We start from the raw sequence: 12,790 nt of genomic DNA, 5'->3' as shown, positions 1-12,790 counted from the left end.
TGTCTGGACCCAGAGTTAATTTGCAGAATTCGCTGCCACAGGATGTGGCCATGGCCGCCAACATGGGAAGGCTTTGAAAGGTGAGTGGACAAATTTATGGAGGACTGGGCTGTCAGTGGCTACTAATTGTGATGGATATCTGCCACCTCTGGTACCAGAGGAAGTATGCATCTGTGTATCAGTTGCTGGGGAGCACAGACAACAGGATGCAGTTACAGTCTTCCTGCTGGTGACATTCCTAGAGGTAGCTCATTGGCCATGGTGTGAACGTAATGCTGGACTTGATGGACCTTTGATCTGATTCAGCATGGCTCTTATGTATAAAACATGTGGGAGTAAAATGCTGCATGGCCTGAAGAGCTTAAACATACTTACTCAGAAAGAAGTCTTGCTTTACTCACTGGGAGCTTACTTGTAAGTCACAGCCCCAATCAAAAGAGGGTGGCGACTCTCCCACACAAGCCTGTCGCTGCTTGACTCACATTCTGCTTAAGACCGCAGTCTGAACTGAGCAAACATATGTAGAGTTAAAAGGTGGCAGCCATAAATATGCAGTAATACACATGAACCCTGAAAGGCTAACTAAATTGGACTCCCTCAGAAGATGGAACCACTCGTCACAGCTGAAGTGACTTGTCTTCTGCAGGAATCCAACTCAATTAGCCTTTCAGGGGTTGGTGGGACTGCATTTTATTTTTCCTGCACCTGCCATTCCACCCCCCCCCCCCCATGCATTTGCAGCACTGGTCCTATGATGAGAATTTAAATTCCCATCATGCTCTGTAACTGTTAGCCCAACCATGGTGACATTCCTGGTTAATTAGAGTGAAGGAAAGGAGGAAGAACCCAAGTGTTAATCCTCCCCACAGTGAGATGTTTAAAGATGTAAAAGCATAACCCAGTGTAAAGATTAGAAGAAGAAGATATTGGATTTACATCCCGCCCTCCACTCCAAAGAGTCTCAGAGCGGTTCACAATCTCCTTTACCTTCCTCCCCCACAACAGACACCCTATGAGGTGGGTGGGGCTGAGAGAGCTCTGACAGAAGCTGCCCTTTCAAGGACAACCTCTGCCAGAGCTATGGCTGACCCAAGGCCATGCTTGCAGGTGCAAGTGGAGGAGTGGGGAATCAAACCTGGTACTCCCAGATAAGAGTCTGCACACTTAACCACTACACCAAACTGGCTGCCACCTTTTAATTCTACATATGTTTGCTCAGTTCAGTTTAGAAAGAAACATGTTCATTTGCACAAAAGTTGAGTAATGAGAAACAGAGGTGAGCATTCTCTCAATCTGGAAGCTACTCTTCTTTCTTCAGGTTGTGCAGAATAGCCATGTAGAGTTCACTTTATCACACTGACTTCTTCAGAGTGTAGGTATTAATTTAGCTGGTTTGTAGAAAAATACTGGATCATGTCTCGGGATTTGTTTCAGTATGACCTTTACAAGACAAGCTTCCCATTGATAATATTATAAAGGTAACTGGATCTGCTGGAAGTCTAGTGTGGTGATCTTTATTTCCAGTAGAAGGCGCCCTTGATCCAGTTCTAACTTCTTAAGTAGAGCCTTCCTACTTAGCCTAGATTAAATGGGAATCCTCAACATTTTATCTGTTTCCACTGCTGCCACTAACTGTCATTTTTTCAATGTTTCAGGAGAGATATATTAATATTCTTGGATATTTCAGTCCTGAAAAGACAGCAATTGCCTGGTTCTTGCTTCTTTGGTATGGTGCTGTAAAAAAAAAAAGGGCAGTTGTATATTTTGGTCCAATTTAATTGTTCATTAAGACTATGTGCCCTTTTAATCATGGGGCCTACATAATCTTCTAGCTCAGCAGGGCCTGCTGATACCTTAACTGGCGCTCGCCAAATATTTTTAGGCCGAGGTGTTTCACATCACCCACTACCTTATCGTATGAACTGGAGATGCCAGAGATTGAACCTGGGACCTTCTGCATGCCAGGCAGATGCTCTAGCAGTGAGCCACAGCCCCTTTCTAAATGGCTGGGCCCACAAGAGAAGAGTTCATATAAAGGGGATAGTAGGTGAAGCATCATTCCTCTGTTTGCATATGTGGGTTAGAGGCCTGAACAATTAAGACAGATACTGCCAGATGAGGGTTTCTTAGCTGTCTTAACATGCATACTTATTTTGTGTGTATGCAAAAAGAAATAGTTTTACATTAAGTTTTTAAGAGGCATCCCATTAAACATAGTTTCTGCCTGAAATGTTGACGTTCTGAGAGTTGTGCATAACTCCCTGACTTATTGTGGTTGGCTCTGCCTCCTCTGGCAGCCATTTTGTGGTAGGGAGGAAGGTAAAGGAGATTGTGAGCTGCTCTGAGACTCTTCGGAGTGGAGGGCGGGATATAAATCCAATATCTTCATCTACCTCACAGGGTGTCTGTTGTGGGGGAGGAAGGTAAAGGAGATTGTGAGTCGCTCTGAGACTCTTCGGAGTGGAGGGCGGGATATAAATCCAATATCTTCATCTACCTCACAGGGTGCCTGTTGTGGGGGAAAAAGGTAAAGGAGATTGTGAGTCGCTCTGAGACTCTTCGGAGTGGAGGGCGGGATATAAATCCAATATCTTCATCTACCTCACAGGGTGCCTGTTGTGGGGGAGGAAGGTAAAGGAGATTGTGAGTCGCTCTGAGACTCTTCGGAGTGGAGGGCGGGATATAAATCCAATATCTTCATCTACCTCACAGGGTGTCTGTTGTGGGGGAGGAAGGTAAAGGAGATTGTGAGTCGCTCTGAGACTCTTCGGAGTGGAGGGCGGGATATAAATCCAATATCTTCATCTACCTCACAGGGTGTCTGTTGTGGGGGAGGAAGGTGAAGGAGATTGTGAGTCGCTCTGAGACTCTTCGGAGTGGAGGGCGGGATATAAATCCAATATCTTCATCTACCTCACAGGGTGCCTGTTGTGGGGGAGGAAGGTAAAGGAGATTGTGAGTCGCTCTGAGACTCTTCGGAGTGGAGGGCGGGATATAAATCCAATATCTTCATCTACCTCACAGGGTGTCTGTTGTGGGGGAGGAAGGGAAAGGAGATTGTGAGCCGCTCTGAGACTCTTTGGAGTGGAGGACGGGATATAAATCCAATATCTTCATCTACCTCACAGGGTGTCTGTTGTGGGGGGGAGGAAGGTAAAGGAGATTGTGAGCCGCTCTGAGACTCTTCGGAGTGGAGGGCGGGATATAAATCCAATATCTTCTTCTTCTTCTCTTGCAGCACCCATTTGGTGGCTGAGCCTACCACCTTGTGTTAGAATCTGAAAGCTGCCTGCTGAAACTGTTGGGCGGCTCCTGCTGTAGCTGCATCAGTTGGGAAAGCCATCTTGAGAGAATGCCTTTTAACTCTGGCTCCTTTAGTGAGGGAAACAGCCAAAATGAAGACTGTCCTATTGACTTCTGCTCTCCAGGTCTTCTTTCGTTGACTGTTAATCTGATCCAGATTTCCAGAGGTTTTCTTCATTTTGAAGCGTCCAACTCAGCTCCATTACAGTATTTGCTGTAGCTTCAGCCTCCTTTAGGGAAGTGGAAAAATCTTTTCTTTGGAGAGCGAGATCTAGAAGGAGGTGGGCTTGCTGTGCTTGCTCATCAGTTTCCTTCTCAATTCCACCCCCCTCCCATACACACACTTCTCAATTTCACTAGAATGAGCTTGCACACCCTTGGGCAGAGGGAGATCCGTCTTTAGACTAATGCAAGTAGGATTGTGGCTTTTTGTGTTTTTTTCTAGTGTGCATTGCTTTTGTACTGGCTTGTGTTTGACTTTTCTTAAGCCAGCTGCAGCACTGTACATACGCTGTATACTGTTTTCTTTATTCCATTGTTTTTCTGACTATATAATCAGCACCGGGAGGGAACTGCCGCCTCACACTGCTGAGGAGCTATGAACTTCATAGGATCGCAAACAGAAGCAGAAAAGAAGATCCCGCCATACGGAAGTTTTATATAGCACCATATAATGTTTTTAAATTGTATTTTGTTGGTCTTCTGAATTGTTTTATGGAATTGATTGTTAGCCGCCCTGAGTCCGCTTGCGGAGAGGGTGGGATAGAAATTTAAAGTAATAATAAATAAATAACTGAATCTCAGTGAGACTGGCTGATTATAAATATCAGTCTGAAGGGTTTACCTCTCCTACAATTCCACCTCTCTTGCCCATGCCTATCACAATCAGGGATTTGCTTCAGAAGTGGGGACTGGAGGCAAGAGGCAGCGGCTGCTGATTAATTCCAAAGTCGCAGTAGACCCCCTACCCATAGGTGCTTATGCATAAACTTTTAGAGGGTGCTAAGAAGGGTCCCCATGAGTCAGGTAGTGTGCCTTTACCTTTTAATCTCCTTTTACAAAACATTGTACATGCCTTGTACATCCTTGTTGAACACTCTATGCCTCTGACCTATGAGGCAGATCCCTGCAAAATTTGCTATTGCAATTCAGTTTCTTAGCCTGGAGAAAGGTCCAGGATGGGGTGTGTGTGTGTGTGTTTAAAAGAAGCATCTTGGTCTTATGGCAAGCCAGAAGCACCAAGATCTGGGCTTGGAGAAAACATTAGTACTGCCGCAGCAAGCAATTCCTTGCATCCCTCTCCCCCCCCCCCCCCCCGGGATCTATAAATAAAATGCCAGCCACCCTGTGTGGTTATGTAAGGCGACAGAGATGACTCAAGTGATCTCTGTACCATGCCCTGCCCTTAGGAAACAACACAGCAGACATCCCTGGAAACAAACCCACTGTTCATGTTGCAGGACTGAAGAAGCCCAGAAAACTCTCTAGTCCCCGGGTGGCCAACTTCTGCGTTCTCAAGCCAGCGTGAGAGGCAGCATGGAATAGCGGCTGAAGTGTCAGACTAGGATCTAGGAAAGCCACTGTGCCGTGGAAGCTTGCTGGGTGACCTTGGGCTAGTCACACACTCTCAGCTTAACCCACCTCACAGGGCTGTTGTTCCAATAAAATGGAGGCAAGGAGAACAATGTAAGCCAGGGGTGTCAAACTCATTTGTTATGAGGGCCGGATCTGATATAAATGATACCTTGATGGGCCGGGTCATGTTGGGTTGGGCCAAGCCATGTGTGTACCTATTTTAAGATTAAGTAGCGGAGATATACATTTTATAAAGAACACAGACAAACCCATATATATACTTAAAAAAACCCTTAAAACATGTTTAAAATGTTAGCACTCATTGGTTTTAAAGATGCTTTCTCTGTATTTCTCCCATAGGATCCAGGGAACTGGGCAAAGGAAGCTCCAGCTCTTTCCTTCCTTCCCCAGGGGATTGGGGGGAGGAAGCCTCAGCCAATAGAAGGAAGAGAGGCTTGGCTCAGTAGCTGTGCTGTGCAATTGAGAGAGCCTGGCAAAGCAAGCTATTCCTCCCCCTTTCCTTAGCCAATGGAGAACATAGAGGTTTTGCACTGTAGCTCCTGTGCAATTGAGCAAGCCTTGCAAAGCAAACTGTTATGCAGAAGGAAGCAAGATATATGGAGAAGGAAGCAAATGACAGCCAGTTGCTCGGGGGCCTGATACGAGCTTTCTGGGGGCCCGATTTGGCCCCTGAAGTGCACGTTCGACGCTCCTGATGTAAGCTGTTTTGGGCCCCCCATTAGAGAGAAAGGAGGGGGGGAGGTATAACACAGTAAATAAAGGCGAAACTATATACTGTCACTGGGTATTTGCTCATTAACACACTTTTGCCTGTTACCAAGATCACAGGCTTGGAGGGGGCATTTTGCAGGGGAGAAACAGGGTGTGGAAGTCAGCCCTTACAAGGGAGAAACAAAGATTACAAGGGAGAAACAGCGGTAAAGAGAAAGGGCTAAGGCTCCGTAAAACCAATTCTCTCTCCCAAAGGCTCCCATGGCAGGATTACATAGGAAGCACAGGTCTGGGAGCTCCACGCTTGCCACAGAAAAACGTGGAGCTCCAGAGTCAAGCACCACCCTGGTCTCCAGAACTCAGTCCATTTTTTTCCGTCAGCAAACACAGTCAGCCGTTTTATTGTTGGAAAACACAATCTGAACACAGGGCTGGAATCAAAACACGTGCAGAGAGGTTGATAGAGACACTCAGACCCTTTCCTTGGCGTGGATGGTGGTACTTTCCTATTCAAATCCAACGTAAAAAAATAACTGTTGAAAGTTTCCAGTCCAATTGTGAACAAAGGTCCGTGTCATGATGTTAGACAGAACCGAAACATAAAAGCTTGCTTTCTAAGCAGTGTAAGTGGAATCGCCCTAAAAGAAGGCAACTCTCCCCCCCCGCCCCACACTGCAGTTTTATTTGCCCTCAGAAGAGCACATGTGCATATGTGGAGGGGCCCAAGCTGAAAATCTGCCATAGGAGAGGAAATCTGCCAAAATCATCCCCCCACCCCGACAGAAAAGCCTTTCTATAAGAATGGCTGCAGCAGCATCAAATGGGAAAAACGGGATAGAGAATCTTCTTCTTCAGCTGCACATGTCAACCAGCATTCTTGACCCAGGCCTGGACATAACTTCGTTGGAACTCTATGGTTTGCCTTTGCTCCTCCTCAGGGAACTAGCCACTAAGGTGCCTAGCTTGGAGGCCTCCGCTGGCCCCTTTTCTGATCCCCTCCCACACAGCAGCTGCCCCTGCAGTGGGAAGAGCATAGATCAAGCCTTGTTTTTTAAAACAGCACAACTGGACAAGATGTGCCTTTCACTACAAGGGCTCTATCCCAAATGCAGTCAAGACACGACTGGAGACCACCATGAGGTAATCCAGCAGTTGCAGGGCCAGAGCCCTGGGGTCAGCAATACAGAACACTTGATGGCTGGAAGTGAGCTGGTGTGTTTACCTGCTTCTCTGCTGCTTTCCCATTCACTAAAGAACAGTATGAAGGCTCAGCACCATCGTTTAGCCTTGATACAGCATTATCATTGTTTCTAGATACTCTAGTTAACCAAGTCCACACTTCATCTCACAAAACACATACTTTGTCACCACTTTGACCCTTCTTCGCCTTCGTCTTGGCCCACTGTCCCGTTTTAGTCTGCCCACTGCATGGCAGAGAGCATCCGAGCCATTAAGGGCTCACCAGAGTGTTCAACCAGGTGCTACCCATACCGCAGACGATTAAAGAATTCCTCCTGTCTTTATCTGCATCTGGTGCTGAGCTAAACAGCCAAGGGTAACCTTCTCAGGACATGACTTTTTATTTCTTCCCTCTGTTCTCGAGTCGACCACTTTCAGCTGTGCTTTGTTTTTGGGGGGGAAAAAAACATGGAACAAAATAATTACAAAAGAAACACTCTGGAGTCGTCATAAGAACATTCTTAGAGCTGCAGAACAAATGTAAATTATCACTAGTGCGACTCCCCTATAAAAGCTGCTGTAGACATGGAAGAGAGATTGCTGAAGTGTTATCTGCCCAGAAATACATCAGGAAGCTTAATTTTGTCATTCTGGTTCTACTCGAGTCATCAGAGGGCTGGAAATGTTCCCTCCCACCATTGCTCTGCCATTGAGCCATGACCCCTCCCTGGAGCATTTCAAGTATTCAAAACCCTTTGCTTATATTTGTAAATAGCCTTACAGCAGTCCTGCAAGGCAGGCCAGAATTATTATTCCCATCATACATACAGAGAAGGGGAGCCAAGGCTAATGCTGAAAGACAGCAACTTGCAAATAGCACCTAAAGCAGGAATCCCCAGCCTTTTGGAGCCTGTGGGCACACTTGGAATTCTGACACAGTACGGTGAGCGCAGCCACAAAATGGCTGCCAGTGCAGATCCTGGTGCTGTGGTAGCAGCTAAAAAATGTTCACAGTCAATCAAATCTCTAATATTTAATCAGAAGCCTTGCTGGGCAAAAGCCCTCCTTTGCCCCATCCACCTCCTAAAAACTCTTGGTGGGCATCAGAAAAGGTGTTGGGGGCACCATGGTCACCATTTTGGAGACACCCCCCCCCCAACTTAGAGAGTCTGTGGCTCAATAGAGATTTCACCCCAAGCCTCCACTGTGCATGCTTTAGCCCCTCCATGGAACTGACACCTACCACTTATGCACTCTTCGGTGGGCAGCGAGATAGGCGTTGCGACTGAAGATTTTACCACACTGCCCACACTGAAATGGCTTCTCCCCTGTGTGGGTTCTCTGGTGCCTGATGAGGGTGGACCTGTCGCTGAACCGGGTCCTGCACTCAGTGCACTGGAAGGGCTTTTCACCTGTGTGGGTCCGGCGATGCTGTATAAGATGCGAGCCCTGGCTGAAGCTTTTCCCGCACTCTGAGCACTTGTAAGGTTTTTCTCCTGTGTGGGTTCGGCGATGGACAGAGAGCTTAGAGCTCTCTCTGAAGCACTTCCCACAGTCTGGGCATCTGTATGGCTTCTCCCCCGTGTGCAGTCTCTGGTGTGCCACCAGGTTGGAGTTGTCAGTGAAACATTTCCCACAATCGGGGCACCGGTATGGCTTCCGCCCCAAGTGGCAATTGGTGTGTCGAAGGAGACCCGAGTTCTGGTAGAAATGCCTCCCGCACTTGCCACACACATATGGCCTCTCTCCAGTGTGGTTGCGCTGGTGGTGGACCAGGTGAGTGCTCTGGCTAAAGGTCTTCCCACAGTCTTGACACTTGTACGGCCTTTCCCCTGTGTGGATCCGCCGATGCTGGATGAGGTGGGAGTGCCGGTTGAAGCTCTTCCCGCAATCTCCACACACGTACGGTTTCTCTCCTGTGTGGATGAGATGATGTCTAACCAGGTCCGAACTCCGCTTGAAGCTCTGACCACACTCAACGCAGATATACGGCTTCTCACCTGGAAGAATGTTTTGGTGAACGACGGTGTCCTTCCGTTTCCGGATACTTCTTTCACAACCAGTGGGCTTTTCTTGCCCCTCCTCAGAAGAATCTACTTGCTGGCTCTCACACACCATTTCTGAACTTGGATTCTGAGATGTGTCCATCGCAAACAGTGCACAAAACGCTTCATGACTGTTGGGGTGCTCAGCACCCCTCTGTAGAAATGTGGTTTCCTCTTCATTGTTACTCATGGCTCCATTACCTAATGGAAAGAAGTCCTTTGTGAACATCTTTTTAATAGTCTCTTGTGCACACTCAGTTCACTAACTCCTTCCTTAACTTCTGATCTTTGAATATTGCCATTTTTTTAAAATACAGAACTGCCTGAAATGGAGTCCCATGCTGTTAGAGCATTAGGAAACAAAACGCATCCTAATTTTTTATTCAGCTATGACGTACTGAATAGGGATGGTCATGAACCAACACAAGAACTAAAGTTCGTCACAAAGTCAGGCCAAACTAAAGAGCCACCATTAACTTCCACAAATTTTAATGCAGTTGTTCATGAAGAGCAGAAAGCAATGGGGAACAGAAAGAAGAGTCATGAACTGATGTGAACCACGATGGTTCGCAAACCAGCATACTGATTTGTGGTTCAGCCACAAGCCATGAACCGAACCACAAAAATGCAGTTTGTGCCCACACCTCATACTGAGAAGGACTTTCTCCCAACAACAGATGTGGTACTTTTACAGATACTTACCCACTTGCTATCTGAAATATACATCTCATCCCCTCACAGATAAAATAAGCAAACAAATAAAAATGGAGCGCTATTCAGGACACTGACTAGCTGGGGAATTTCTAACAACTATGGAGGAGCTACTTCATGTTGTTTTACGTCGCGTTTTCATAGACACCTGGTTACTATGATTCATTTGTACAGTGCAAGCTCCTTCTTGTCCACTATAAGACACGACACATGCTATGATAATTACTACTTGAATTCACTGCTACGGGAAAGAGGATGCTGGCTTCATCCAGCAAGGTCATTCTTATATGAAACCTCATTATGGCACATACCAGAACTGTTGTGCTGGTCAAGAATCTCTCTGGCTTAACATCCCATTTCCAAAAGAGTTTAATGAAGTTCTCTTGCAAAGCTAATACGCAAGGTTGTCCCCAGCCCAAAGGACATCCACTTAGCCTCAACCAGGGCCAGGGCCTTTTCTGCCTTGGCCCCAATTTGGCAAAACATGCTCCCACCAGAGATTAGGGCCCTGCAGGATTTGCTACCTTCCCACAGGGCCTGTAAAACCAAACTATTCTTCCAGGCCTTTGGTTGAGGCAGTCAGGCATTCAAAAAGATCAAAAAGATCTTAGTCCCCCCGCCCCACCATTGCTGACATTTTTTGACACCTTGTTGATACTACTGATATCGAAGTACTTCGCCAGTACTTTATGTGGCCCAGTTTATGAAATTGGAGACCATTTATTCCAGCTGGAAACCCTGTGTTTTGTACATTTATATTGTTTTACTGGTTTTAAATAGTTATATATAATTGTGATCCACCCTGAGCCCGCTTGTGGAGAGGATAGAATATAAATTTGAATAATATAATAAAAATAATGGCATAATGTACAAAAATAAGTCAACCTAGGTGTGATTTTCTGGTCATAAAGTTCACATTTAGATATCATACTTCACAATTACTGATAGCTGTATCAACCATGCTTTCATCCAATCCAATCTGGATTATCTAAGGCAACATCCATCCCCATTTTTTGGTGGGTTTTTTGCTGGAGTAAATTATGTTCACTATTTTATGCAATGTGTGAATTACTTCCCTTTCTCCATCCTTAACTCAGGGCCCATCAGTAATACATTTTGTTAGCTTTTAGACTTTTATGATGGTGTTATACACTGACTCAGCAACCCATCTGGAATTGACGGTTTCTTTGGATAACCGTACATTTTCGAACTGGTGAGAGAAAAGATCTCTCTAGACACATCAGATGTCATAGTCACATTACAATAATGTGCTGCAAGCAGACTGGATTCTGCAATGACATTCCCTTGTGCTTCCCCTGATGCTAGATGTTCTCTACTAGCACAATGGATCTGCAAGACAGGACCTAATATTTTGATCTGAAGGTTAAAAGTAAGAACTACTGTGACATGCATAATTCACCAGCTTTATACATACTCCATTAAGCTCACTCCCCAAGAGACTGTAGGGTACAGCAGCTACAAGATTGGACAATTAGGGATGCCAGCCTCCAGCTAAAACCTGGGGATCCCCTTAGAATTACAGCTCACCTCCAAAATATGGAAATCACTTCCCCTGGGGAAAATAAGTACTTTGGAGGGTGGACTCTGGCATTGTCCCCCATCTAGGTCTCTGTCCTCTCCAAGCTGGAGATGAGTTGCTTCTATAAGAAGCACCCCATACCTCCAGGAATTTCCCAATCTGGATCTGGCAACCCTATTGGGCTTAGATGTGAAAAATCTAAACAGAACCTATCCTGCTTTGGTCACATTCTGGAAAGATAGGAGTCACTGAAAAAAGACAATAATGCATTGCTAGGAGAAGTTGAAGCCAGCAGGGAAAGGGGAAGACCGCGCATGAGATGGATGTTCTCAATAAAGGCAGACTGGTCTCTCAGTTTGCAAGACCTGAGCAAGATCATTTTGGAGGATCGCTGTAAATCCGAAGGGACCTGACAGCACTTAATACACACAAACGTAAGCAGACAGGGTGTGCAATCAGATACAAGATAGGCAATTCCAAACGGCCCTTTCTTCATTAAGTTATGAAAAAACTGCACTCAGTTAAGGTCGAACAGAACGGTCTTGCAGAACCGAACTTCCCGGTTCTGAGGATTCCCTCCCGCTCTGTGAAGGCTTCTCAAGGTCACCCAGCAGCGGGGATGCCTGCAAACTGAGATGCCTCTCTGGGCTTTCCCGATTTCTCTTCCACAACAACAACATCCACAAAAGCCCCGTCGTCGCCCTGGATTTCCAAGGCTGCAATCTTCTCTGCACACGTGTCGATCCTACCTGTGTCGGGGAGTGCACATGCACCGAATCGGGCTCTGAGGGCCCTCTGGAGCTACCTGCCGTATCCCCTCCCCCAGCTCCCTGTAAACTGGTCTAGGGATGCCAGCATCTAGGTGGGGCCTATGGAGGTCAGCTCCCCTGGAGACAATGGATGCTTTGGAAGGCATGGCATTCGACCTCACTGAGGTCCCTGTCCTTCCCAGGCTCCATCCCCGAATCTCCAGGAATCCCCCAACCCGGAGATGGCAACTCAACCCCAACCCACTGTTGGTGGCCCGGGAGACCTGGCAACCCAGTGTCGGGCCCGCAGCGGCTTGGCCCTTCCAGGGATCAAAACGGCTGGCTGCTGCGTTGCGCGTGCAGAGCGCCGCCTCTCCGCGAGGCAGCCTGGCTGGAAAGCAGCAGCCCCCAGACCCACCTCGGCTGGGCTCGCCCCTGGGCCACCCGGGAAGCAGCTCGTTCCCCCGCGCCAGCTTGCAGGACGGTGCGCGCCGCGTCGCCTGCTGCGGGCCTCGGGGAGAAGGGCGCAGGCACCTGCGCGGCAAAGCCTCCCGATTCCTCCAGGCCGCCGAGCCCGGCCTCTCTCTCTCTCCCTCCCTCCCCACTGCCGGCGAACACTTCCTGCTCTCCAATCTATGGTAGTAACTCTTTGCAGCCCTGTCTTTGCAGCAGCGCAGGGCAAAGCAAACGTGCTCCGGGCAAGAGGCAGCCAGTGCAATCCGGTAGGCGCTCGCTGAGTCTCTGCAACGGTTCGCGCGCGCACTCGCTCCCCTGGAGGCGGCGCTGGAGGGAGACCCGAAGAATCCGAGCTGCAGCTTGAACTGGGGCAGGGCGGAGGGTTGTTGCACCTGGGGGAGGCTGGAGACCTAGACCCGACCCGTTCCAGTCTGGCTTCTCGCCTGGGCGTGGGGTGAAACACCTTTGGTTGCCCTGCCTTGTTTTCCTAACGTGTAACA

The 12,790-nt window shown here is 47.6% G+C and overlaps 1 protein-coding gene across 1 annotated transcript; it reads right to left on the bottom strand.

Annotated features, from left to right (window-relative positions):
- Positions 1-5,891: 5,891 nt before the first annotated feature.
- On the bottom strand, positions 5,892-12,392 carry LOC132582637 (zinc finger protein 239-like). Its single transcript, XM_060254301.1, has 3 exons — positions 12,253-12,392; positions 8,033-9,035; positions 5,892-7,232 (listed from the first exon to the last, which is right to left on the bottom strand). The coding sequence occupies exons 2-3, from the start codon at positions 9,022-9,024 to the stop codon at positions 7,190-7,192; spliced, it is 1,035 nt and encodes a 344-aa protein (XP_060110284.1). The 5' UTR covers positions 9,025-9,035; positions 12,253-12,392; the 3' UTR covers positions 5,892-7,189.
- Positions 12,393-12,790: the final 398 nt, after the last annotated feature.

The sequence above is a fragment of the Heteronotia binoei genome, chromosome 14 (assembly GCF_032191835.1).
Source record: "Heteronotia binoei isolate CCM8104 ecotype False Entrance Well chromosome 14, APGP_CSIRO_Hbin_v1, whole genome shotgun sequence".
Lineage (NCBI taxonomy): Eukaryota > Metazoa > Chordata > Lepidosauria > Squamata > Gekkonidae > Heteronotia > Heteronotia binoei.
This window is presented reverse-complemented; position numbering and strand designations above follow the sequence as displayed.

Excerpts from the sequence above, each read along its gene's own strand:
- LOC132582637 (XM_060254301.1), bottom strand. The coding sequence starts at position 9,024 with ATGAGTAACAATGAAGAGGAAACCACATTTCTACAGAGGGGTGCTGAG. Across the intron at positions 7,233-8,032 it reads CACCGAAGAGTGCATAAGTG|CACAGCTGAAAGTGGTCGAC; the intron begins GTAGGTGTCAGT and ends CCAAAAACAAAG.